General features: G+C 40.6%; 2 protein-coding genes across 3 annotated transcripts in view; one reads left to right on the forward strand and one right to left on the reverse strand.

Moving 5' to 3' along the window:
• The window catches only part of Hps3 (HPS3 biogenesis of lysosomal organelles complex 2 subunit 1), a 32,588-nt gene extending 12,700 nt beyond the window's left edge, over positions 1–19,888 (forward strand). The window contains exons 6-16 of one of the 2 annotated variants that reach the window (XM_032898606.1): positions 1,175–1,256; positions 3,761–3,915; positions 4,754–4,862; positions 7,644–7,825; positions 9,286–9,466; positions 10,241–10,474; positions 11,467–11,652; positions 12,037–12,225; positions 13,696–13,803; positions 18,917–19,123; positions 19,751–19,888. In XM_032898606.1, the coding sequence (XP_032754497.1) occupies positions 1,175–1,256; positions 3,761–3,915; positions 4,754–4,862; positions 7,644–7,825; positions 9,286–9,466; positions 10,241–10,474; positions 11,467–11,652; positions 12,037–12,225; positions 13,696–13,803; positions 18,917–19,123; positions 19,751–19,873 (1,756 nt within the window). In that variant the 3' untranslated portion in view covers positions 19,874–19,888. Of the gene's footprint in view, positions 1–1,174; positions 1,257–3,760; positions 3,916–4,753; positions 4,863–7,643; positions 7,826–9,285; positions 9,467–10,240; positions 10,475–11,466; positions 11,653–12,036; positions 12,226–13,695; positions 13,804–18,916; positions 19,124–19,746 lie in introns of both variants that reach the window. The other variant, XM_032898607.1, reaches the window with a different exon arrangement.
• The window catches only part of Cp (ceruloplasmin), a 59,048-nt gene continuing 47,795 nt past the window's right edge, over positions 13,790–25,042 (reverse strand). Inside the window, exons 19-20 of the mRNA XM_032898608.1 lie at positions 16,819–16,920; positions 13,790–14,074 (exon numbers count right to left, since the gene is read on the reverse strand). Coding sequence (XP_032754499.1) covers positions 16,832–16,920 — 89 coding nt within the window. The 3' untranslated portion in view covers positions 13,790–14,074; positions 16,819–16,831. The remainder of the gene's footprint in view (positions 14,075–16,818; positions 16,921–25,042) is intronic.

Consider the following 25,042-nt stretch of genomic DNA (forward strand, 5'->3'; position numbering starts at 1 on the left):
GGGCTTGCTCACTTCTCCCTTTTACTCCGTCTGGGTCTCCATCCTAGAGGATGAACAGTGATGTTCATGTGGGCTTTGAGGTTTCCAAAGACACTGGCAATTTCCATTGTTCTCTCCCTGGCTCATTTTTGTGGATACATGTGAGCTCCCAGACGTTCCTTCTTTCTGCCATCATGAACGCTAGTCCTCTGAAACCATAAGCCAAATTAAGCTTGTTTGTTTGTTTAGGTTTTTTGAGACAGGATCCCTCTGTGTAGGCTTGGCTGTCCTGGAACTTGCTCTATAGACCAGGATGTCTCAAGCTCTTAGAGACCTGTCTGCCTCTGCCTCCCAAGTGCTGGGATTAAATGCATGTGTCACCACTGCCCAGCTAAACTCTTTCTTTTATAAGTTACCTGATCATGGTGTTTTCTCACAGCAATAGAAAAGTAACTAAGACAGACATCTTGAATATATACCCTTTTTTCCTTTTGTACCTTGTTCAGTAATCCAGTAGGAGCAAACAAGCTGGATTTTGCTAGGTGGAAACAAGTCAGAGGTTCCTGCCTGTCTTAGTTCAGATTTACATTGCTGTGAACAGTACCATGACCAAGGCAACTCTCGTAAGGACAACATTTAATTGGAGCTCGGTTACAGTTTCAGAGGTTCAGTCCATTGTCATCAAGGCGGGAGGCATGCAGTGTGCAACAGACATGGTGCTGGAGGAGCCCGAGTTCTACATCTTAATCTGAAAGCTACCGAGAATCTCTCTTCCACCCTGGGTGGAGCTCGAGTATAAGACGCAAAGCACGGCCTTCGAAGTGACACATTTCCTCCATCAAGGTCACAGCTATTCTAATGAGAACACACCTCCTAATGCTGTCACTTTCTGTGGGCAAAGCATTCAAACCCATGAGTTTAGGGGGCCAAACCTATCAAAACACCACACTACCTTTTGTCCGTAACACCTAATGATCCTTGAGTGTTTGAGATTGTGTGGGCATGAGGTAGTCTACAAACATGCCTCAGGGATTCAGCAACACTGTCCCAGTCTAATTCACTGTGACAGATACCAGCTAGTATTGTCTTCTTCCCTCTGCTATTTCCCTGTTTGCCGTTGAAGCCCTCCCCACTGAGGTGGGTGCATTGGTTCTTGGCTCCCACTTTGCTTAGTGGCATATCTCTTCTTCCTCAGCCAAAGCCTGCAGTGTTTCACGGTACGATGCAGCGCAGCGGTGGCTCATGAGGAGGACCTATACATGGACACTACACTAAAGGTTAGCGCTGGCCTCTCTTGACAGTAGAACACTGAGCTCAGTGGAGCACATAAATGCTTGCACACTTGTTTTTAATCCTGAATTTGGTGAAGACAAAAGGCCCGAAAAGGTTGTTTTCATTGTTCTGGGTAATTTTGTGTTGACTTGACACAGGCTAATTTTATGTCAACTTGAGAGGAGGAAACTCCAATAGAGAAAATGGCTCCATAAGATCAGGCAAGCTTTGAAGCATCTTCTTAATTAGTGATTGATGGGGAGGGTCCAACCGATTGTGGGGTTGGGGGTGCCATTCCTTGGCTGGTGGCCCTGGGTTCTGTTAGAAAGCAGGCTGAGGGAGCCTGCCAGTAAGCAGCCTGCCCCCATGGCCTCTGTGTCAGCTCCTGTTTCCAGGTTCTGGCCCTTCTTGAATACTTGGCCTGACTATCTTCAGTGATGGATTATGTTGGGGGACTGTGAGCCAAATGAACCCTTCTTTCCTCCTGGTTTTGCTTTTGTCATGGTGTTTCATCATAGCAATAGTAATGCTAATTAATACATTCATGAAATTAGATGTTCTGGATAGGAACTGGTAAGCATTTCTGATGTGTGATTTGACAATTTTAAAGATTGTTTCAAAGTGTTTGAAAGTGTTATGAGTGATAGGCATAGTGTACCTTTAGGGCAGTGTTTCTCAACCTGTGTGTCTTGACCCCTTTGGCAAACCTCTGTCTCCAAAAGTATTTACAACATAATTCATAACAGTAGCAAAATTATAGTTATAAAGTAGCAATGAAAATAATTTTATGGTCAGGCACACCACCATGAGGGCCTGAATTTAAGGGCCATAGAATTAGGAAGGTTGAGAACCACTGCTTTACAGGACAGTTCACAACTATGACATATTACTATTTATTTGTTTTGTTGTGTTTTGTTTTCAGCTTTTCTTTCCCCCTTCATACAGCAGCCCAGGCTGACCTGGAATTTGCTATATAATCCAGGCTGGCCTCCAACTTGGATCAGTCCTTTAAAGTGGTGGGACCACCAGTTTTACAGTCTTGCTTTTAAAGATGTATTGGAAGCAACTGTACAGAACCTATTAAAACAGTATAGTCAACATGTGCAATTGAGTGTGATGCAGGAAAGTTGTTTCCTTTACTGTCATCAGAATACAATTATTTTTCCAAGCCTTTGTTACAGGATATGCTAGCTCAATCATCAGTTCATTTTGTTTTTACTAAGAATAGCCTTAACTTTGAGTACAAGTGAATGTAGGAATGTAGTTTTTGATGATCACGTGACCTTGAATTTCATTTCTGAGAAATGTAGTCATCATTTGTATAATATTATCTGTGGGGTTTTACTTCTAAGGTATACGTTAATTGAATGAATATTTGTAACAAGTGTACAAGCTGCAAGCAGCCTCAGATTATGCTGACCTGGTTTTTACAGATTACTTCATGCCTACCTACAACCTTTAGTGACCTTTTTGGGATGGGTGGAAGGCTGCTGTCTGTTAATGATTATTAACAGATATGATGATTAGTTAGTAAATAACTATTTGGGCCTGCCTAGTGAGCCTGAAATACTGTTTTGTTGTTGTTACTTTGCTTTTTGAGACAGGATTTCTCTGTGTATCCCTAGCTGTCCGGGAACTTGCTCTGTAGACCAGACTTGCCTTGAACTCAGAGGCTTGCCTGCCTCTGCCTCCCAGTGAGTGCTGGTATTAACGGTGTGCACCACCACTGCCTAGCTGAGGTACTGTTATCACAGTACTGTTAGCAGATATGTGGAGAGTGATAGTGTCCTACAGAGACACATGGCCCAGGCTGCTACATCTCCCAGACTTTGTTCGCAAGAAAGGGGTCAGGCAAACATATAAGCATTTCTTTTACACATTCATTTATGAAGAAAGCTCTAACTGTTTCAGTGTGGCCTTTTATAGCGTCTGATTAGGCCCAGAAACTCCATTTAGTAGAGATTTCTCTGGTGGAAAGGTAATGAGCCCAAGCTTCTCTTCCAGCAAGGTCTTCAGGGACTGCTCTGCAGTAGGTACCACGTCTGTGAGACCCTCTCTCTGTATTTATAGTCAGAAAAGATCTATAGAGTAGATGGTTACTGACATGTTAGTATTCTAAGAACAGGAACCGGACGGAAGATTTTTTTTTTTTTTTTTTGGTTCTTTTTTTCGGAGCTGGGGACCGAACCCAGGGCCTTCGGAAGATTTTTATCAAATGAACAGACTAATATTGTTGGTTTGTTTTTAAAGACGGGGTCTCATGTATCTCAGGTTAGCCTCTAAGTCACTTTGTTGCTGACTATAACTTTTACCTCTGGTCCTCTTGTCTCTACCTCTTCAGTGTGGGGATTATATGTATGAACCACTACCCCTGGTATGCTGTAGTAGTAATGGACCCCAGGGCTTCATGTACCCTTCCAACTAAGCCCCATCCCCAGCCCTGACTTTTGAAGATGAGGGTCACGTACCTTCATTCCTGGGGCTAAACGTGTAATATTTCCTTCATTAGGCCTGCCCACCTGTCAGTATGGACGTCTGTGCTCTAAGGATACAGCTCTTCATAGGTTTGAAAGCCATCTGTCATTTTAAAAACCACATCATACTTCTGACGAAGGCAGAGCCTGAGGACATTCCAGAGAGACTCGAGTCACCCAAGAGACTTCTGTAAGCATTCTCCTAGCCTTACACACCTCTGCTAGTTTCTGGAACGGAGTATAACTGGTATATTTTATGTTTGTCTTAGTTTCATTATTTTAATTGAAACTCAGAATGATCAGTTAGATGGCTTTTTCAGAGAAAATAAAGAAGGTGTAAATATCTCTATCATATTGCTTAAATTTGCCATGTAAATTTTCTAAGCAGTAAATTATAAAATAGTTTGAGTAGCTATCGCCTGTGCAACGAATAAGAAGCTAAAAGACATGCCTTCTCTGTGGAACTATGGGGGTAGACAGAACCCGTAATGTTAGTCCTGGCCACAAAGCTTTTACTGCTTTTCTTCTTTGGCCTTTAAGCACTTGCATTTTTTAATTCAGTGGTCACTTTTATATTGTAAAAGAGCTTAATAGTATATTTATTACATTAAGGAATAATCCGTTTTTTACTAAAGAAAATACATCACAGTAATTGTAAGAGATAAGATAATGTTGCAAGCTAACTCATAGGCTTATGCATCTTGAACAATTCCCAGTGATGTGAATTTTATGGTCCATGGCATGGTGGACTCATGGAAGTCACGCTGGAGAAAGGATGTATGTCTGTTTGGAGAGCTTAGTATTAGAGAATTGGAGGTAAATTGGCTTATCAGTTTATGACAGAATAGTAGCTGTCATGTACCTGTGAAGTTCTGTGAACTATGGATATTGACTATATGTATACTAATTAACCAAAGAAAAATTAAAAGGAAGTGATGTCAAACTTGCATTATTTGATAGTACCCAATATTTACAGGGGAAGACTGTAACTTATTAATAACATGTCTTCTAATTTTAATCCTTTTCAGTTCTAGAAAAGATGCCAGTGTTAAGAGCAGGATCCCTCACGTAGCTGAGGCTGGATGGAATCTGTATATCGTGAATACCACTGCACCGGTTCAGCTATACAAAGAAATGGTACTTTTTCGGACTTCTTATTCTTCATAGAAATTTAGAGTGAAATTGGACATCAGAGGCCGAGTCTAGGCAGACATTGCTCTTGTTGCTGCCTAATCTCTGCCCCTTGTATTTCACCAAGGAAACCTCAAATGAGGAAAACAAAATGGATTTAATTAATTATACAGTGAGGACACTTGATCCAGACAGCTTCCAGCCTCCATTCTGACAGTCAAGCATGTATCTTTCTTTACCTTGTTTTTACAGCTTCTGACATTTGAGAGTAAGTAGTAATTCGTTCCCTAAGGGAAAGGCCCCTTACTCATAGTCGACCCCCAAGAGAGGACTACTGAATTACTTTAAGCACAAGTAGCCATTGATATTAAGTCCCAGTGTGCTGGTTGGTTTTTGTCCACATACCACAAACCTAGATATAATCTGGGAAGAGGAAATCTTGATTGATCCCTCCATCAGATTTTCCTGTAGGCAGGTCTGTGGGGTATTGTCATAAGTAATCTCTGAGGTAAGAAGGTCTAGCCCACTGTTAATGCCACCTCCTTATCAGGTGTTCCTAAGTGATATAAGAAAGCAGGTGGAGCAAGCCATGAGAGCAAGCCCAGAAACAGTTCTGTTTCTGCACCAGTTCCCGTTTCCACATCTTGGCTTCCCTCAATGTAAACCATATGCCAAATTAACCCTTTCCTCCTCCAGGTTGATTTTGATTAGTGTTTTATCATAGAAACAGAAGCAAAACTAAAGCACCTAGCAAAGAGAATGAGAAAGTGGAGTTGGAAACCCCAGATCATTTATTTCTATCTTATTCTTTCGAGCATAACAGGTTGTCCCCAGGTATCATAGCTACTGCAGCTGCAGCCCAAGAGGGGCCTAGAATGGGCATTCCTGTCCTGTTCTAAGAGTCACAGTTCCTTACTCATCTCGGACAATGAAAATACTTTTCCTTTTAAATAACACCAAGCTTAGAGAAGTCATAAGAAAGAAAAATACTGAGAGCCTTAGAGCTGACACATAGATTGACCATTGTCTGTATTCCTCCCTATGTGCCCTCATGGTGTACCTGTCCTTTCTCAACACAGTTATTTCCCTTGGTCCATTGATAAGTCACTGCATAGCTCACAGATTTTTGACTCTAAATTATCAGATACTGTCCTGTTTAACCACAGTAAGCCATATGCTGCAGCAATTCTAATCTTGACACAGTATCTAGTCCACAGTTTATATCCCACCCAGTTTAGTCAGTCATGACTTAATAGCTTTCCCACCAACCCAGTCTAGGATCCGGTAATATGCTTAATTGTGTTGCCTTAGCTCCTGTTAATCTAGAACATTCCTAGAGTCTTTCCTTTTATTTTATAACATTAACATTTGGGGGACACATTTCCTCTCTACTTTTTCTTTTCTTAGTTTTGAGAATGCTCTTAATTTTGTTACTTTTTTTAATGATTAGAATATGGTTATACATTCTCGGGCAGAAAACTCTTAGATAATGTATTTTTCTACATTGCGGAAGCAGATAATAACCATTGATACCTCAGTAGTATGGTTAAGTATTGACTGACTTATCTCTGATATTTTTACACTAGTAATTACATCAACTTTATCTTGGAAAGTCTTAGATCTCATCTAAATGTGAGTCCTGAGGTCTGATGATTCTGCTTATTGAGTTAGCAGATGATGGCCCACATCCCACTGTGAGCTATGGAGCTAGATATCATAATTAAAGTCACTAGGTGAAACTCAACAGGGAGACTTGTTCTTAGTTTGAAAAAGCTAAATCACAGACCTTTAAAGAAAAAACTGATTATTTCAAATATGTTCAAAAGCCTTACCAAATTGGGAACAAATTATTGATAACTACATTATTAATATTATAATATCATTTGGAATTTCTTAATGCTTTAAGCTGCTAACAAAGTAATATTTGTAATCATTTGTGCATTAAATTGGTCTGTGGATTGTGGAGAAAGAAAATTATGCTAAGGCTCTATTAATGACCTGGTTGGGACTTTTTTTTTCCCGACTTGACAAAAATTAGAGTTATCTGGGAAGAGAATCCTTGTTCGAGAGAATACCTATATCCGACTGGCCTGCAGGCAAGTCTGTAGAATGTTTTCTTGATTAATGATTGATGTGAGAGGGCCCACCTCACTGGGACAGTGCCAGCCCTGCCCAGGTGGGTCCGGATGGTATAAGAAGCAGACTGAGGGCTGGAGAAATGGATCAGTGATTAAGAGCACTTGTTGCTCTTCTTGGGAAGACAGGTTTAATTCTCAGCACCCACATTGTACGTCTTAACTATACTATCCATAACTCCAGTTCTAGTGGGTCTGAAGCCCTTGTCTGACCTCTAGGCATTCATGAGGTACACAGACATACTGCATGCATGCAAAACATTCAAACATTCAGACACATAAAATTAATTAAGTAAATCTAAAAAGAAAAAAAAGAAAAACAAAAAACACAGAGGAGGCAGGGTGAGCAAGTCTAAGCAGCAGCCCTTTCTGGTCTCTGTTTCAATGTTTGATTCCAGGTCCCTTTCTTGGTTTCCACTAGTGATGAAAGCCTAATAAACCCTTTAGTCCTCAAGTTGCCCTTGATAGTGATATTTTATCACAGCAATAAAAAGCAAACAAGGCAATATGCAACCATTTATTCAATTCTAGTGTTTTAATATGCCCACACATTAATTTTAATAACAAAATGTAACAGTTCTTAAGAGTGGGGCTGGAGTGGGGAATGGGCGGTCTTCTTCAGAGACACTAGCTGTTTGCCTTCTTGTTTCAGGTAGACTACAGTAACAGCTACAAGACTGTGAAAACCGAGAGCTGTCTCCACTTGCTCAGCGAGGCTCATCTGCTAGTGAGAGCTGCCCTGATGGATGTCAGTCAGCTAGAGCCTGCAGAGACAGCAGAGCTCCTGGAAGCTTTCAAAGAAAGCTGCGGGCACCTTGGAGACTGTTACAGCAGGTTGGTGAGGCCTTAAGCTTTGCCGCAGAGTTTTGCATGCACTTTCCAGGCTTTTTTCATCTCCGGGAGTTGGCTCATTTCTCATTTGTTTCACAAGCAATGCTGTGAATCAGGTACGTATGTAGGTATGTGGTAGGCGGAGAGATACAGAGTGAATGTGACCTGCCCAGTGTGTCGAAAGTGTCACACTTTGTTAGAGGCATAATAAGCCCACTTCCTAACTTTTGAATTTGGAGGGCGATCTTATTTATTTATTTATTTATTTATTTATTTATTTACTTACTTACTTTATCCTATTTATTTTGTTTTCAGGATTTGAAGGGCACATGCTCAGAGCAAAAGAACTCACATGGTTTTGGTACTTGTTTGTTGTCTGTTAGCTTGAGGTAGGGGTGTGACTGGAACAGTCGGAGATATTAATATTAGTAGTCAGTGCTGTCATGATATCAGAAAGGCATGCTAGGGTCAGTAGAGTTTTATATTTCTGAGAGCCATTTTTAAAATTTTTTATTGACTTAGTGAGTTTCACATCATGCACTCCAATCCCACTCATCTCCCTGTTCCTTCACATCCCCGCCCCCCCCACAAGAAACAAACAAAACAAAACAAAATGAAAAATCAACAAACAATAACTCAAAATATCTCTTCATGGAAGGAGTAGTGTATCACAGTGCGTTCTACAGTATACACTTTTGTCTACACATCTTTATTACAATGACTCATCGGCATGTGCTACAGTATCAACACTGGATGCTCACTGGGACTCCAGGCTGCTATCCTGTTGTTGCCCTGAGTCAGGAGATCATGAAGCTTTGATTTGCTGAACCAGCCCCTTCATGAGGTCCGTTAGTTCATAGATGAGGTAGATGTTGGGGTGGCCCAACATCTGTCTGTATCTGCCCCGTGTCTGGGCCCGATTGGTAGCTGGGTTGGTCAGCCTGCCAAAGCTCTCCCGTACCCCCACAACCAGAGCCAGCATGGTCCTGGCTGCAGCATAGTCACCCAATATTACAGCCAGTGAGGACCCATGCCAGCTCTCCTGCCCTCAGTACCAGCCACACTGCTACCCCGGCACTGCCCCGGCACTGCCCAGGCAGGGCCAGCTTCTGAGTGCTGGAGGCAGTGAGGGGCGGGGTCAGCTCTCCAGTTCTGAGAATCATGTTTATAAAAATGTTTCAAGACAGTGTTTCATAGGCTAACTTCACCTGTGTAAGTGATTATCAGTGACTGAGAATCTATAAATGCCATTTTTAGAGCCATATTAAATATTAAATTTTACTTAATAAATGATTGGCTTTCTACTGTTAATATTCTCAGGAAAAATGCTAATTACAGTGACTTTATAAAATCAAGCTGTGAGGCTTATGTCTTTGAAAGGCATTATCTGTTTTATTACTTACTGTGTTAAGTAGCTGGCATAGAAATGTACATTTAAGCCTCTTAAAATTTCTTCTCTTTAGGCTTAACACCGAGCAAGCCCATCTCGCCTTGCCATACTATAAGATGTCTGGTTTGTCTCTGGCTGAAGTCTTGGCTCGTGTGGAATGGACAGAAGGGAATGAATCACAGAAATATGAGAGAGGATTAATATTTTATATTAATCATTCTCTTTATGAGAACCTGGATGAAGAATTAAGTGAAGTGAATATAGTTTTCTATAAAGTTATGACTTCTCTTTTTAACTTTTCATCTTAATATTGTTTTTTTTAGTTAGTAGCGTTTAGAATTTAAGTTCCAAAATTTTCTTCTTTTTCTTTTTTCTTCAAAAAGTAGAATGTTCTTTACTTCTTTAATGTGCTTAGAATTATAACTTGGAAAAGTATTTAGGCATGACCTTTTCGTGTTTCCTCAGTGTTCAGTGTGGATGCTGTTGTGGTTGAGGGACCTGCCCAGTCACAGTGAGATCTCTTCTCAAGTGAAGGACAGAATCTGGTCCTCCGCCTTTTTCCACAACTCCATATGTCCCATTTTCAAGGGTTCAAACTTTATGTAAGGGCCAGTGACCTCTTAAAATACTATTAAAGATTATTTTTAGTCCCTTTTGTGTTTTAAGCACAGTTGGAAATTGAATACCATATACTTGAAGATTACAAGGGAAGTAAATTTTTTTTACCTGAATTCTATTATTGAGTATATTTGATATTTTCTCCAATATGATTAAAATTAGAAATGTTGGTCACAAATTGGTATATCTTTTAAACTGCTTTTTATTTACTTATTGTATCTCTGCAGACAGATCATGTCAGATCATATCGGCTCATTTTTGGACTTTCAAATATTTTCATAATCTCTGTGTTTTTCAATAATTACGTTGTATTATTTATCTGCTGATTTTTATACATCATTACTTTTGCTACCCTGACTGTATTGTTTCCTATTGGCTAACTGTTTATTTTTTGTTTATGCTCATCAAAGGAATTAGCCGGAAAAGTGGCTCAGATATTTCATGTGGCTGAGCCAAAGCAACTGCCTCATGTTCTCTCCAGTCCGTCTATGAAGAATATTGATCCTTTAATTGCCTTGCAGTACTTAAGGAAGCTGGATACCTGTGGGGCTTCACCAGTCTTAGTGACCTTGACCAAGGCTGCAGTGGCCTTGAAAATGGGAAATCTTGACATGTACAGGAATGAAATGAAAAGCCATTCAGAGGTATAGTACAATGCCTGGTGTTAACAGAAGTCTGGAAGAGAATTGGAGTAATTCTTGAGTCATTGGGCTTTCTTCTGGCTTCTTTGCCCCTCACGGTTTCTTAGTAACAGATAACAGTATTAGCTGGAACTTTAAATCAGTCAAATGGAAAAAAAGATGGATGAATATCAGTAGCAGTGGCTACTGAAAGATCTTTCATCATGGAAGGACCACATATATTCAGAATATTGTGTGTACAGAATATAAAAGCTATGCCCAGAGCCAACATGAGAGTAGGTATTCACTGAAAGTCCAACAGACTGGTGAGTTTCTTAAGTACAGAAAGGAGGATATCGGCTGTAAGCCACAGGAGTTTAGTAGGTACAAAAATTCGTATTCTAAGTTGCTTGTGTATTACTTTACTTAATTCTTGTTGAGTGCTGAGATCAGTGTTGCTTTAACTGTCACACATGAGATAGCTAAAATATCGTGTTTGTGATTGCACAGTTGGTCAGCATTGAGCAGGCAGGGGGACTTTAGAGCCTAGGCATGTTCTTATTGTTGCCTGCTTGGCCAAATGCTCACGGTATAACTATGCTTTCTGAAACATGGAAGCATCATTATACTAGGAAATGGCTCGCTCTAAGAACAAGTCAGCATCGGGAATCTGCTTTAAAGAGTTCTGAAAATCAGAGTTTCCTTTCTATAGCTTTGAAAAGACTTAGACTTAGAACGTGTGTGTGTGTGTGTACATATATATGTATGTACATATATATATATGTATGTATTTTTAATCTAGAACTCTACAAAAATGGGACATCTCTAAGTTTAGTTATCTATCAGTAATTTATACGAGAAAGATAATATTCTTCTTGGGAATAAGAGCTAGTTTCTGTGGCTAAAACCCAGAAATACAGTGTTAACTGGCCCCTAAATCATGAAGACCCCAGGATGAGATGAATAATGTAGATGTGATGTACTTTTCATTCCAACATTTATTTTTTAATCTGAAGATGCAGCTGGTGTATGGCTTCATTCTGGAACCTCGGCTGTTAATTCAACAGTGGAAAGGACAGATTGTTCCTACTGAACTTGCAATTGACTTGAAGGAAACTCAGCCTGGATTGCTTGTGGCTTCAGTCCTGGGCTTACAGAAGAATGGTAAAGTTGGAATCGAAGAAGCAGATTCTTTCTTTAAGGTTCGTCCAATTGAAAATAAATATTTCTAAGTGATCAGATAGAAACCAAAGGAGAGTAGGGAATAGACTGAAATGAAGTTTCAGTCATCATTGAAAGGCAGGCTTCTGTATAATCAGTTTATAATGTAAGCTTACAGATTAAAAGACTTTCTGCAGAAACTCCATGCATGCCACCTAGAGACTGTTTCTTATTAACAGAAAATGTGTAACTTTGCTCTTGCCGTGGCAGTCAAGCCAAAACTATGAACTGCATGACCACATGGTGATACTCTGCTCCCTGACCACATGGTGGAGCAGTGGCTCTGCTCCCTGACCACATGATGGAGCAGTGGCTCTGCTCTCTGTCACTGGCTCTACATTTATGCGGGATGCACTCCTTTCTAGGTGCTGTGTGGAAAGGATGAAGACACAGTTCCGCAGCTTTTGGTAGACTTCTGGGAAGCTCAGCTCGTAGCGTGTCTCCCAGATGTGGTTCTTGAGGAACTCTTTTTCAAGCTCATATCTCAGTACGTCTGGAGGTTATCTAAGAGGCACTGTCCTGATACCTTACCATTGAGAACAGCAGAGGATTTGGTAAGACAGTGAAATACCTTAAATGCATACATTGTGTGCTACAATAATCTGTTTTTTTTTTTTTTTTTTTTTTTTAAGAGAGAGGGAGCTAGTGCAGTGCAGATGCACAGATGCAGATGCCCTATGTACAGAGTAAAGGTCACTCTCAGGTGTCACTCTTAGGGACTCTGTCCATTTATTGTGAAACAGGGTCTGTCCTTGGCATGTAGGATACTGGCTGGCCAGAGGCCTAGTTCTGCCTCCTCAACATTGAGATTGCAAACTTGTACCACAGCACCTGACATTTTCCAGGTTCTAGAACTCAAAGTCAGACTTTCATTCTTGTGAGGTAAACACTCACTGAGGCTATCTTTCTAGCCCCTACCTTATTTTTAATGCTTAGGACATACGTATGACTGAAGTTAACTACGTCTTGCATACTTTCCCGATCTAAAGAATACCAACTGGGGCTGCTGAGATTGCTTATCCGGTAAAGGCCCTTGCTGCCAAGTCCGATGACAGTAGAAGGAGAAAACTGGCTTCTGAAATTGTTATCTAACCTCTGCATGTGCGTACACACACACACACACACACACACACACACACACACACACATACATACATAAATAAATGAGATAAGACTACCACCGGGAAGTCAGGTGTCATAGTAAATGCCTTTAATCTTACCACTCAGAAGGCAGGGGCTGGTGGATCTCTGTGATTTCCAGGCCAGCCTGGTCTAAAAGGGGATTTTCAGGCCAGCCAGGGCTACACATGAGACCTCACCTATCTCAAATTCCACACCCTCGAAATAAAGAATGCAGCCTTTATTTATTAATGCTCCTTTATTACCACCCTACAGTATTGTGGTGTTGAGGGGCTTTACCTAGAAGGGTTGCCTCCGAGTAGGTTTGAAAGAGCTGAGGCAAGGGGCTACTGCACTGTCCCATTCCCTGTCAGGGCACACTTGGGCTTCAGATGTGTTGTAGGCAGCGAGGACAGCCTTTGACACCCATCCTGCTCTGTTTTCCTTTGAATCCTGTTGCTATGACTACTGAGGGTACTATGCAGTGCCTGGAAAGGTCAGCAGTGTAATTTCTTGGATAAAGGATACATCCTGGCAGTCATCATGAGAACTTAAAAGGATATTTTGTCACCCCCAAAATGCTATAAATAAAAATTACTTCCACTATTTTCTTTTACTCTTTTTGAGTGTAATTATCCTAGGAGCAGTGCTATTCTTTTTTTTCTAGAAAGCACTTCTGTAGAATTTTTTAAATTTCAAAATATTAGGAAATATTTATTGCAGATTATTTGATGTGGAACCAACGAGACTGCAACCTTTTCCAGGGAAATACTTTCTGCATAGCTTCCTTTTCTTAGGAGAGTATGTAGCTGAGTCTAAGATGTGGCAGAGGATTAATGAATGGATGAAGAAATTGTTTTGCTGTTGTTATATTTGACTCGTGACACATTTCTGTAATGTTTCAGATAAACGCCTGCAGTCATTATGGCCTTGTATATCCGTGGGTTCATGTCTTAATGACGTCTGATTCCTTAGCTGATAAAAATTACACAGAAGACCTTTTGAAACTACAGGTAAATAAAAATGCCTCTTTTACTTTAAAAATATGAAGTATATTTCGATATAGTATACAATTTAAATATGGTGTGATAGCACATGTCTTGTTAATTTAGAATATAGCTTTTGAGGGGCAAAAGTCTATAGTTGATCACATTTAGGAGCTTTGGAATCCTGGCTCCTGGATGGAACTGGTGATGGAGGAAGCCCCTGAGCTGAGGGACTGGTCTTGTTGCAGGGAAATGAGCTGTACAACCATCTTCATTTTTAGAATGTTCTTGAAAACACCTGTGGGAAATAAAAGTGTCCAAATATATAGGGATCTATTGTAAGCATGAGCTTTGTTTAATGTGGCCTAACACAATTTAGACTTCATACCTACCCAACCAATAGCATCATTTGTCTTATGAAAAATATGTCAAAGTAGTCAGTTTAACCCCAGAAGAGAATTTTTCAAAAGAATTGTGGGACACAATTATGTTATAGGAATTCTGACTATAACTGTTTCTGCATGCGACATGGTAAAGGCTGGGCTAAATATATCTTTTAGTATCATTTGCTGGCCCGAGGACTGAATATAATTTTCGCCTCTCTTTTTTGTTTACTCACTGTAGCAAGCCATATATAGAAATTAATATTTCATATTAGGAATTCTGAGTTAAATGATGCTCTTGAAAAGTCCACCTGTGCCCTGCACTGTTCCTGAGGCCCGGTCTGCCAGATGCTGATGCGTCTGTCTGAGCAGTGCACAGCATGCTCAGTCCACACCACTCTTACCTCCATGGCTTCTCATCCAGACGCTGAGGCTCTCGAATCTTTTCTTATACCCAAGGGCCCTTAGGCATTTTCTTCTGCTCGAACCTTTTACATTTAGGATGTGTAATTCGTGGTTTAAACTTTTGGAATTGGTCAAAATGTGGATAGTATCGATGGTAGAGACAGCTGTTGAGTTGGGAATGGGTTGGGGAAGGAGACTAGATTGCTTAGACTCAGGCTCCAGACTGTGTGGCCCATATTCTTTTATGGAAATCACCAGAATTGGGTATGATTATATATGCCTATAATTGTAGCACTTGAGAGGCTCAGACAGAATGATCATGAATTCAAGTCCAGCCTCGGTAATTTATTAGTTAACTACAATAGTGTATCACTAAAGAAGATTCTCTCCTTGTCTCATCTCTAGTATGTAGAGACACTGAACGTCCTGAGGTGTTAGCTGCTTGTTTGTTCATTTGATAGCTACTGTCTGAGAATTACAGTAAATGTGGGCGACAGCGTCAGGCCTTGTCCTACCAATACACAGAGCTGTGATGTGATTAAAGTTGTAATTATAACATGCTATGAAAATTTTACTGATATAACTTCAAAGCACATTTATAATCACAGTCAAAAGGTATAATTCTCAGTGATCATTTAAATTTAAAATCCTTGTAGGTAACAATAAATGGATTTTTGTTACTTAATCCTTTCAATTAACTTTTTCTTTTGATTGAGAAATTGAAACCAATAAAGATAGTATTGAAAAGGGTTTGTTGATTGCTGTAATTTTGTTGTGTGTGTTTGTGGGGGAATCTGCTGTATTCTCTGTCTTATTTAGTGATCTTGTTACTATGACTTCAGTCTAAAGTATTGGTTCTAGTATTCTCAGTGGGGCTGGCTTTGTGGACACATTCCTTTAACCTGTTTATACCATGATTTTTTTTCTTTCTTCAGCTGTGGTAGATTGCTTTGTTGGGTGAAGTAGTCTGGTTTGGCGTCTGTGGTCTTTCGGGGTACATTGCATCAGGCTCCTCTGGCATTCAGCCTCCATCAGCAGTTTCTCTGGTGCGTTTGCCTTTGTATGTGACTTGTGCCTTTTCTCTTGCTGCTTCCACTAGCCTCTTTGCTGTGTATCTTTAGTGTTTTGACCTGATGTTCCATGGGGAATTTCTTTTCTTGTTCTATTGGTGTTGTGTGTGCTGTATGGTTGTGTTTTTCCTTAGCCTGGGAGTTTTCTATAATTATGTTGAAAATCTGCCCTATGCCATCGGCGTGGGACTCTTCTCTCATTCATGCCTCTGCTTTGTAATCTTCTCATAATAACCTCAGTTTCTGCAGATTCCTTTCACCTTCTTGGGGTTTTTTTAATGCTTCTTTCAAGATTATCCATAGATCATCTCATCTCAATCATTTAGAAGCTCTAAAGGGTCTCTTTGGCTCCTGTTTAGAGGTCGGTTTAGGATTACCTGAGAACCTTTCCAAAAGTGTGACTGTCTCCCCACCCCTGTGGTTTGGTATGTTTGTTTACAGTTACTACAGGGGCATATTTGTATAATAATAAATATAAAATCTATGTCATTGATAGGTTAGAGAGCAACTATTGATCAGTCAGAGAGAACACCATGACTAGCAAATATTTGCTCTTTTCCCAAATTGTTCCAGTACCTAACCCTTGTACCCCACTTCCCCATATCCTTGCCTATAATAGAATCAGAGAAATCTGAATCAGACCTGAGGCAGAGAGATCTTGGTAGTAAAAAGGAATAAATAGCACACATGTTATGAAGAGAGTAGATCTCTCTCACTGGAAAAAAAAAATGAAGATGTCTAAAAAACCCAACCTTCACAATATTTTACATTATTTGGGCCATTTTTAATCCAGTGATACTTTTGTTGGAATTTACTTATTTATTTGAGACAGTTGATTTTTCCGAAGCCAGGCTGACCTGGAATTCAGTGTGTAGCCCACATTGCCACCAGATCATTTGTTAGTGCTGAGTTGCAGGGTACGATGCCACCCCTGTCTACGTGCTGTTTAATATGATACTGATGTTTATAGATTCTTAGTAAAACTTTACAGGTAACCCACTCTGTGCTGTTTGCACTAGTTTCATATCAGCTGTGGTTGGGTAGCCATGCTTTTGCCTCCCCTACTATCACATTTAATCAGGGGTCCGTGCTTCCTTCCATATAAGTAGGAGAGTCTCACTTTATTTCGTCTTCGCTATGTTACTACCAGGGCCTTATCCCGATGGATAAGAAAATATACCGACCTTATTTTCCTGTCTACTGCTTGGTAGATATTTGGAATAAAATAGTCATGCTGATTAGTGTATAGAGAATGTTCCAGGTCATCCTGTAGCTCTGAGACGATGCTGTAGCAAAAGAAGATAAAGGAAAGGAAATTAAGCGATAATTATATCTCTTATAAAAAAAAAAAGGAACTGGAGATTATTTTGACATTAGAATATAAAGTGCTATAGAATGTGAAAGTTAAAAACTAGTAAAGTCGCTTAAAAGGACAATACTAGTAAACATATGAATATTGAAGTAACGCCTGTATTAGTCCATGGGAGGTGGTGTTGATACAAAGACTGGTCTAAACAGTCACATTTAAAGGAAATATTTCGCTGCTCTTGATACGGGGAGCAGTGAGATTGAGATGCATGGCACAGCATCTTTGTCACACAGGGAAATGTGTGGAGCTCACCTCTCCTTCTGTCATCTTGGTCTCAGGGAATGAACTCATGTCAGCAGCCATTTCCTTATCGCACAGCACTTCTCAAAAGTACATTAAATTTTTTTTGTGGTTATTGTTGTAGATAGCAACTTAGGAGAGGAAAGGACTTACTTGGCCCAAACTTCCTGATCATATTCTATGGTTTAGGGACGTAGGGAGGAGCTCAAGCAGGAGCCTGAAGACAGGACTGTCTGCTGGTCTGTGCAGCATTACCTCCAGTAGGGGGGCACAGCAGACACATGACTGTGCTGCGCACTGCATTCCCCTATGCCCGTGCTTACCTGGCTTGCTTTTCTTATTTTTAACTTTTTATTGATTCATTGTGAATTGCACATCGTGCACCCTAATCCTACTCATCTCCCTGTACCTTTGTATCTACCCTCTGCCCTTGCAACCTCTCCCCAAAAGAAAATGAGAACAAACAGGAAAAGGAGGTGGGGGATACCTCATCACAGAAGCTGTAGCGTATGGTGTGTCACACACTATACCCTTTTGTCTACGTGTCTTTATTTGCGAATGTTCATTGCAATGAGTCATTGGTCTGGTTTGAGGCCCCTAACTTCTACTACACCATCAATACTAGAACCACACCAGGACTCCTCTCAGATACCCTGGTGTTGCCCCATGTCATGGAGATCTTGCAGCCCTGGTTCTGCTGGGCTGGTCCCTTCAGCTCTAGCAGTTCATAGATGGGGTAGATATTGAGGTAACCCAACTTATAGTCCTGTATTTGGGCCTGGGTGGTAGCCGAGTTGGTCAGCCAGCTTCCTTATACAGCCAAGGACCCGTTGCCAGGGAACTGCTGCTGACTTCTCCATCACTTAACGATCAAAACAGTACCTCATAGACATGCCACAGACTAAACTACTAAGGGCAGTCAATCCACTGAGACTCATGTTTTTAATGCTAGTGAGGATTCTCTCTCTCTTTCTCTCTCTCTCTCTCTCTCTCTCTCTCTCTCTCATACATATACTTTATGTGTTCACTATTTAAATTTTGGGAAAGACAGAAAAGTGTTTAAAAAAAAAAAAAAACAAAGGAAAGAGGACTTTGTTCCACCCCATCAGGCACTGAGTTAATCTCTTTTTCAAACTACAGCATTCTTCAGCGATCTTACTATAAAGATTTTATATACTGTGTGGATTTTACAACATTGGTCATACTCTGCATATAACTTTATCTCAAGATGTTTTGGCTCAGTTTTGCCATAATTTTTTCCTTAAATGACCTTTGGAAATATAATTTAAAAAATAAACCATAGTTTACTTATTTCATTCCCTCTTGTTGGACATTCAACCACCCATGATCTTTCAGTGTTATAAATACTTGTGTCAAACATTATGTGGCATAAATCTCTGACCATATGTTGGCCATATCTTAGGTTAGAGTTGCAGTTAAAGATGCTTGCTTTGTCTTAAACAGCTTTTTAAAAAGTAGAACTGAATTTAAGATTACTTAGTACTTCAGTCTAAGTATTCCAGGGCCATATTCATGTTTTCTAAAATTGTATTCTCTTTCCTTTTTTTTTTTTTTGGCAATGTGAGATTTTATTATTTTGAAAAAAATTGCTGTATGTTTTTTTTTTCATTTGGGATGCTTTATTCCATAATATTTCACTTTTCTCTTCATAGTCTCTCATATGTAGCCCTTCATTGGACATAGTTTCCGTTATTCCATATCTGGAGCCACTCTCAGAAGACACTGTTGCTGGCCTCAGCGCTCGTGTTCTATGTCATACACGCTTACAAGAGTATGAAAAGTGCATAGACACATTGCTAGAGAGATGCCCAGAGGCGGTCATTGCATATGCTAACCGGGAACTGAAGGAAGACCACTGGGTATGTTATTAGACTGTGCTTCTAGTCTCGATCAGTGAGTAAGATTTGGTGCTTTTGTCGGCTTATCTGCAGAATGAGGACTGTTGCTGTTAGTCTAGCTTTACAGGGCTGTGGTGAAAGAAGTGTATATTTAATGGTAGACATTTTGCATACTTGTAGATGCTATTAAAATGCATGGGGATGATATAGCTCATCTCTAAAGAGCTCTTCTTTTCAGATAAGATCATTGATTACTTGAAGGTGTGGGAGTTATAATGCGTGATGGGGGAAATTCCTTCTCTGTATTTGGTCTTTAATCTTGCAGTTAGCCGAGTCTCAGCTTTAGCATTTTTCTTTTTTTACCCCCTTCTTGCCAACCAAGATAAAAGGATGACATACATACATTTTTCCTTGAAAATAAATGTGTACATGTGTACCTCAAGTTACATGCCTGCCTTTTAAGTTTCATCATAAGCCTAGCTGCTGATAAAACCCTGGTTATAATAGAGGTGATTCCTTACCCAAAGGATACAGTTTTTCTGTGTGCTCTCTCCTGCATAGCCTTCTTACTCTCACCTTCTCACTCTCATTAGAAGTCTGAGGATAAGATGCACCAAACTAAAATGAATTTATTTTTTCATAAGATAGATTCTGTGGTGGAAAAAGCTACTGCCTGAACTCTGTCACAGAGTCAAGTGTGGAGGAGAAAGATACCCCCTTCACCTGTCATTGCTGAAAGGTAAAATAATTTTTTCTATTTTGGATGACTGAACTTTACTTGCAATTTTAAATTGGACAAGTTCTTAATTTCTCTAGTGTTATTTGTCTGCCGTCATGATGTCAGGTGACATGACGTCCAGGGTGCTGGACATATGGACATCATCTGGAGTGTTACCCTCACTCTTGATTCTCATTCAGCATCTCCACTCACAGCGCTGATAGCCTTAGAAGTTAACATTTCCAGACTCTTAGCAGATTATTGTAATAGAAACTTACAATTCCAGTATTTAAAAAAGTATAGAACTTTAGACTACTCTAAATTTCCCACTCATGTGGAAATTAAGGTTAGTAAAAATAATTTGAAGTATTGAAGAACAATGTGTTCTTTAAGGATTTAAATCTTGAATCTGTAAGTTACAGTTTTCTGCAGTTTAGTAAATATTTCAGTTTTTATAATCCATAGACTGTCACTTACTAATCTTGATGTATGTTTTTCTTTTTTCTGACCTATCATGTGTTACTCGTTAACACATGGGGTTGTGGCAAAGGGTAGGGTCATTTTGGGGGTCAGTGACTTGCTCTTACAGCTATCCTCCATCTTCACGTATAAGCAATGTCATTACCTAATCAGGAGACTCTTCGTTCTTCCTTTTATAGCATGCATGCTGTATGTGTGTATCGGTTAGAGTTCTCTAGAGGAACAAACTAATAGAGTGTGTGTGTGTGTGTGTGTGTGTGTGTGTGTGTGTGTGTGTGTGTGTGTGTGCGTGTGTGTGTTCATAAATAAAATTTATTAGAATGGTTTATAGGCTGTGATTTGGCTATTCCAACAATATCAGTCTCCTGACAGAAAGTCCAGGAATCCATTAGTTGTTCAGCCCAGGAGGTTGGATGTCTCAGCTGCTCTTTAATAAACATCAAAATCCCAAATAGGTAGACTGTAATACCAGTGAAGGGGTGGTCTTGCCAGTCAGAACCAGGGCAAGCAGGCAAAAGCTTCTTTCTTCTTCATCCTTTGTACAGGTTGCCAGGAGGTGTGGCCCAATTTAGGGTCAGCCTTTTGACCTCAAGAAATCTGGATTTAAGGTGGGTCTTCCTACCTCAAATGATCCAGTTAACAAAAAAACCCTTCACAAGTGTGTACACTGCTTGGGCTTTAGTTACTTCCAGATGTAGTCAAGTTGACAACAGTGAAGAGTCATCACAGTGTGAGTGTGGAGGTCAGAGGACAACCTTTGGGGGCTAGTTTTCTCTTTCCACCCTTTGGGTCCTAGGGATCAAACTCAGGTCTGCAGACTTGGCAACAGGTGCCTTAATCCACTGAGCCATCTCACGAGCCAGCTTCGTCCTCTCTTATTTTTCTACTGTGGTGTTATTACTTGAACCTACTGCGTTGCTTTGGAAAATTATGTGTGTTAGGAAGGATTCCTCTCCATCTCATTAAGAGCATTAGTCAGCATCTTTGGCTACTACCCGTATCCTCAGCACCCAAGTAACAACAAATACAAATACCTCCAGATGTTGCCAGCTGTCACCTGAGGACAGAATTATGCTAGCTGAGAACCAGAGCACTAATGCAGAGCTATTGAAACGAGAGCGGATATGCAGCCCATTTAAGGAAACATTTGTTACTAACTTTGAAATAATGACCTATTTTTTAATTTATTTTTATTTGCTTATTTTAGGTGTATGGCCGTTTTGTCTGCATTTCTGTATGTGTATCAAGTGTTCTGCCGTCAGACACCAGAAAAAGTGTGTTACATTTTGTGGAACTAGAGTTACAGACAGTTGTGATCCAAACCCAGCTCCTCTACAAGATGAGCCAGTACTTTTAACCCCTACTACTTTTATTTAGTAATATTATAACATATTTTAAAAATAAGGTTTTATAAGTTATTTAAAATCCCGATAGCAGAATTAACTAACATTTAGTGAATATATTTTAGGCATGTTGGGGAATTTTAAGTATGCAGATTTACTTCTATATATGTTGTTCTTAGATAATACGTAGATTTCAGTAGCTGGTGAGTGGAATAAAGAAAATCATTTAAGTCTTTGTGTGTGGATAGGGATGTCTGTGGTGTGCACACTTATGCATGAGTTTGGGCATGCACGTATATGTAGATATCTGCAGAGCTCCGATATTAACATCACTATCTTCCTTAATAACTCTCCACCTTATAGACTGAGGCAGTCTCCCCATCTGGTGCTTGCTGGTTTGACTAAAATGCTGGCAAGCTAACTCGCTCTGGGAAACCAGTCTCCTGCTTCCCAGACACCGGCGTTCCAGGAAGGCTGCCAAGCCCACCTGGATGTCTGTGTGGGCTCCGCGGCCCTCAGGCATCATGCTTGCATGCCAAGTTCTTTTCCCACTGACCCACATCTCCAGCCCACTTTTATCTCTTATGTGTTTGGTTGGTTGGTTGGTTGCCTCTTCATTGTGTGTGCACATATGTGTGCATGTGCCATGTGATGCACATGTGGAGGTCAGAAAGCAGCTTGGGAGTTGGCAGATCTAGCGATTGAATTCAGATCATTCGTGTGGCACACAAATTACCTGGTGAGACAGATAATTGCACTCTCTGACCTCTATTTTAATCTTTTCTTACTTCAGTTTCCCCAGCTGAACCTATCATACCTGTCAGTATATCCTCTTTGCTATGAGCCCTGGCTTAAATAAATAAAAACATTAAGGGATTCAGGAAGAATCAAATGAGAAGTGAGGAGGAGCTTTCAAAATACTGTACACACTTAAGGTCTGACCTATTCATGTAGTTATAATTTATATTAGGGCCTCACCAGTAGGGGAAGAGAATTGAACAGTGGCATGTTTGTTGGCTTTGTAACTGCTTCATACTTATCCTAAGTGTAAATTATTGTATCCAGGCTACTACTTACAGGCTCCACATTTAGGCAAGTCACATGTTTGGTAGAAGAATATTAATAATTTATGTTTTTCGTATGAGGGTTTCAACTAGTTGGTGGCTGCTGTTTATTAAGATCATCTGATATTATTCTGTTGTAATTCTCAAGGACCTCTGGAAGGTAGCAGACAGTACCAGGATTTTTAAATTATGTATAGGGGGTGTGTGTGTGTGTGTGTGTGTGTGTGTGTGTGTGTGTGTGTGTGTGTGTGCATGCATGTGGTAACCTCAGAGACCCAAGGTTTCAATTAGAAATGGAGTTACTGGAGGTTATAAGCCACCTGACATGAGTGCTCACAACCAAACTAAGGTCCTCTGGAAGAGCAGCAGGTGTTCTTAGCCACTGCTCCATTCCAGCCCTCTGAGTAACATTCTTAAAGTCACTCAGCATTTCAGTTGAAGAGTTTCCACCTTCCCACGTGTCCCTGTTGTGGAGTTGTTTCATTGCTTAGTGACGAGGCAGGCTATCCCATGGTGTGAAGGGTGATTTAGATTGACAGATGACTGAGTGAGTTTACAGTAGCCCTGTAAATGGGTAAGGATCACACAGGAGAGGATGATGAAGTGTGAGTAGACATGGAAGAACAGAATGTTTATTCTTAGGACAACAGGATCTTGAAGACTTTCTTACTGTCTATTCATTTATTTCTGTAGAGTGAATGAGGGCATGTTGTGCATCCATGTGTACAGGACAAAGGTCAGTTTTGGTCATCATTCCTCAAGCATCATTAGCTTGCATTTATTTATTTATTTATTTATTTATTTATTTATTCTTTCATTCATTCATTCATTCATTTATTTTTTTTGAGACCTGTGGCTAACCAATCAGGCTGAGCTGGCTGGACAGGGAGCTGCAGGAATCTACCTATCTTTGCCTTCCCAGATCTTGTATTAAGGCATCCTACAGTGCCTGGCTTTTCTTTACATGGCTACCAGGGATTGAGTGCAAGTCTTCAAGCTTTTGCAGGAAGCACTACATGAATCAAGCTATCTACCCAACTCTCTGAGGGCATTGTCAGTAGGGTAGGGCAACATTAACTAAGAAATAACAGGAACAAAATTATATAATTATCTTCTTTAAAATGTCCGGCAACACCCCCCACCACCACCACCCTGCCACTGCCTTGCGCTCTTTTATTGGTGCTGAGGATTGAGTCCAGGAAATTGTACACACTAGGTAAGGGTTGGTTCTCTTGCTGAGTGAATCCCTAACCCCATTAAATTCCTTAATATTGAAAATGGCTTTCAGAGCACTTCACTATGTAGAAGAAAAGGTGTATGGTTATCACAAAACATTTATGATTCTTTATAACATGAAAGTGTCCTTATTGAGACGAACCTATAGGAAAATGTTTTCTAGTAATTAATGATATTCCTGTCCTAGCAAACAATTTTTATACACTAACTGCAGTTCTAAAGTTAAGGCAGTATCCATGTGATTGTATGTTTTACTAGTAAATGGTCTAAAAGAGAGCAGCTCTCTGCTCCCAAAACCCGTGGGAGAGAGACCTCACCGCCTGGTCAGGTGGGCACTCCTGAGGCTGCAGGCGGGAAGAGACCACCAACACTGCCCACCCTGCCCACATCCCTGGCCCAAGAGGAAACTGTATAAGGCCTCTGGGCTCCCGTGGGGGGGGCCCAGGGAGAGCAGGAGCCCTGCCTGAGACACCGCTGGAACCTGAAGGAAACAGACCGGATAAATAGTTCTCTGCACCCAAATCCCGTGGGAGGAGGCTAAACCTTCAGGCAGGGCGAACCACGCCTGCGAAACCAGAAGAGACTGCTCTCTGCACATTACTGATTCAGGAAAACACGGAGGCCATCTGGAACCCTGGTGCCTGGAGGCTCCCGGAAGAGGGCGGCGCAGATCTTCCGGTTGCTGCCACTGCAGAGAACCCGTGGGCAGCACCCGTGAACTTGAGCCTCGGGACCACAGGTAAGACCAACTTTTCTGCTGCAAGTGACCTGCCTGGTGAACTCAAGACACAGGCCCACAGGAACTGAAGACCTGTAGAGGGCAAAACTACACACATGAAAGCAGAACACTCTGTCCCATAACTGGCTGAAAGAAAACAGGAAAACAGGTCTACAGCACTCCTGACACACAGGCTTATAGGACAGTCTAGCCACTGTCAGAAATAGCAGAACAAAGTAACACTAGAGATAATCTTGATGGCGAGAGGCAAGCGCAGAACACAAACAACAGAAACCAAGACTACATGGCATCATGGAGACCCAATTCTCCCACCAAAACAAACATGGAATATCCAAACACACCAGAAAAGCAAGATCTAGT

The sequence above is a fragment of the Rattus rattus genome, chromosome 3, assembly GCF_011064425.1.
Source record: "Rattus rattus isolate New Zealand chromosome 3, Rrattus_CSIRO_v1, whole genome shotgun sequence".
Classification (NCBI taxonomy): domain Eukaryota; kingdom Metazoa; phylum Chordata; class Mammalia; order Rodentia; family Muridae; genus Rattus; species Rattus rattus.